The sequence below is a fragment of the Monoraphidium neglectum genome, assembly GCF_000611645.1.
Source record: "Monoraphidium neglectum strain SAG 48.87 unplaced genomic scaffold scaffold01062, whole genome shotgun sequence".
NCBI classification, from domain to species: Eukaryota; Viridiplantae; Chlorophyta; class Chlorophyceae; order Sphaeropleales; family Selenastraceae; genus Monoraphidium; species Monoraphidium neglectum.
This window is the reverse complement of record NW_014012566.1, coordinates 17,820-19,389: the sequence shown is the minus strand read 5'-3', so window position 1 is coordinate 19,389 and position 1,570 is coordinate 17,820. Positions and strand designations below refer to the sequence as shown.

At 71.8% G+C, this 1,570-nt stretch overlaps 1 protein-coding gene across 1 annotated transcript in view; it reads right to left on the bottom strand.

Annotated features, from left to right (window-relative positions):
- Positions 1-193: 193 nt before the first annotated feature.
- MNEG_6505 (hypothetical protein) overlaps positions 194-1,570 on the bottom strand; it is a gene marked incomplete at both ends in the record, with an annotated part of 7,441 nt that continues 6,064 nt past the window's right edge. The window contains 3 exons of the mRNA XM_014045023.1: positions 194-221; positions 334-703; positions 1,093-1,319. Coding sequence (XP_013900477.1) covers positions 194-221; positions 334-703; positions 1,093-1,319 — 625 coding nt within the window. The remainder of the gene's footprint in view (positions 222-333; positions 704-1,092; positions 1,320-1,570) is intronic.

The following is a 1,570-nucleotide window of genomic DNA, read 5'->3' as shown; positions in this document are numbered from 1 at the left end:
AGCAGGCGCAGCGACTGGCCGCGAAGCTCCCGCGCGTGCGCGATGCTCTCCGCATCCTGCCCCTGCGCCCACCGCCCCTCCTCCTCCTCTGCCTCTGCCTCCTCCTCCCCCGCCCCGCCGCTGCCGTGTGCGGCGGCCGTGGCTGCCGCGGCGTCGCGGACGGGCGAAACCGCCGCCTGGAGGATGCGCACAGTCAGCGCCAGCAGCGGCGGCAGCAGCGGCTGCAGGCGGAAGCCCAGGTGGCCCAGAAGGTCCTCCAACGCATTCAGGTACCCCTGTTTCCGCCGCAGCGGCTGCCGCGAGAGCGCGCCCGCGTCCACGGCCGACAGCCACCACGACAGCCCCTCGGCCCCCATGCGCGCCGACCACCACGGCGGCGGCGCGAGGCGGCAGCGGTCGAGGCCGTCCGCGTCGGCGGCCGCGAAGCTGCCGGGCACCTGCGCGGCCCCCTCAAACCGCGGCCGCTTGCTGCGCGGCGTCGCGCCATCGGCGGCGGCGTTTGAGTCCAAATCGGGGTCTGAGAAGCAGCCGCCGAGGGGCTCTAGAAGGAGCTCCAGCAGCGGCCGCAGCTCCAGCGGCTGCAGCGCCGCGAGCGCGTTGAGCACGGCGGCGCGCGCGCTGCCGGGCGCGCCGCGGCCGCCGAGGCGGCCGGAGCGCTTGCGCGTCTTCGGGAACAGAACCATGATCAGCAGCGGCACAAAGCCTGCGGGCCCGGGGTGGGTGGGTGGGGCGAGTTCAAGCGTGAAGCGGGTCAGACTACTACGGGCACCAAGGCGGCACGCCGTCGGGGCGGCGCATCCAGTCAAGGCGGGACGGGAAGGCAAGGGCGGGACCCGAGCAACGGCACAACCAACAGCCTGACGGGGAGATTAGACGTGCGCCAGTAGAGCCTGGGCAGGAGCGGCCGATCAGTGCCTTTCCGGTACCCATCCCTGCCCGCCTGACCGAACCGGGCAAACGCCCGCGGCGCCGCCCCCTCATCTCCTCACAAGCTCAATTCCACCCTCGATGCCTGTCAGTTCTAACCTGACCTCGCAGCCATGCCCCCGGTGCTGAAGGAATACGCGACGAAACGCGCGCCCCGCCACGTACCTGCTCTGTGCTCGTCCGCGATGCCGCCCTCAGCACCCTGCGCCATGGGCAGCGCCACCAGCTCCTCCCTCAGCGTGGCGTTGTCCGCCAGCCGCAGCAGCCGCTGCAGCAGCGGGCCGGGCAGGTACGGCAGCCGGAAGGGGCGCAGGCACTTGAGGGCGGCGACCTGGAGCGGCGGCTCGGGGGAGAGCAGCTGCTGGGCAGCTGCCTGCTGGACCTCGGGCGCCCTGGGGGGCAGGGTGCCGGGTGGTTTTGGAGGGGTGAGGTGGCGGGCAGGGCAACTGGGGTGAGAGGGAAACTGTAAATGGGTGCGGCGATGACTGACGTCACCCGCCCCCAGTGAGGTCAGGCCTACATGGCAGGCACTGGACAAGCTGATGGGTCAGCGTGCTTCACGGCGTTGCGTCTACTGCCGTTGAAAGAGACGACCGTCAAGCAGCCGCTGTGGCGGCTGTCGTTTTTTGAAGCGGGGCGGGGG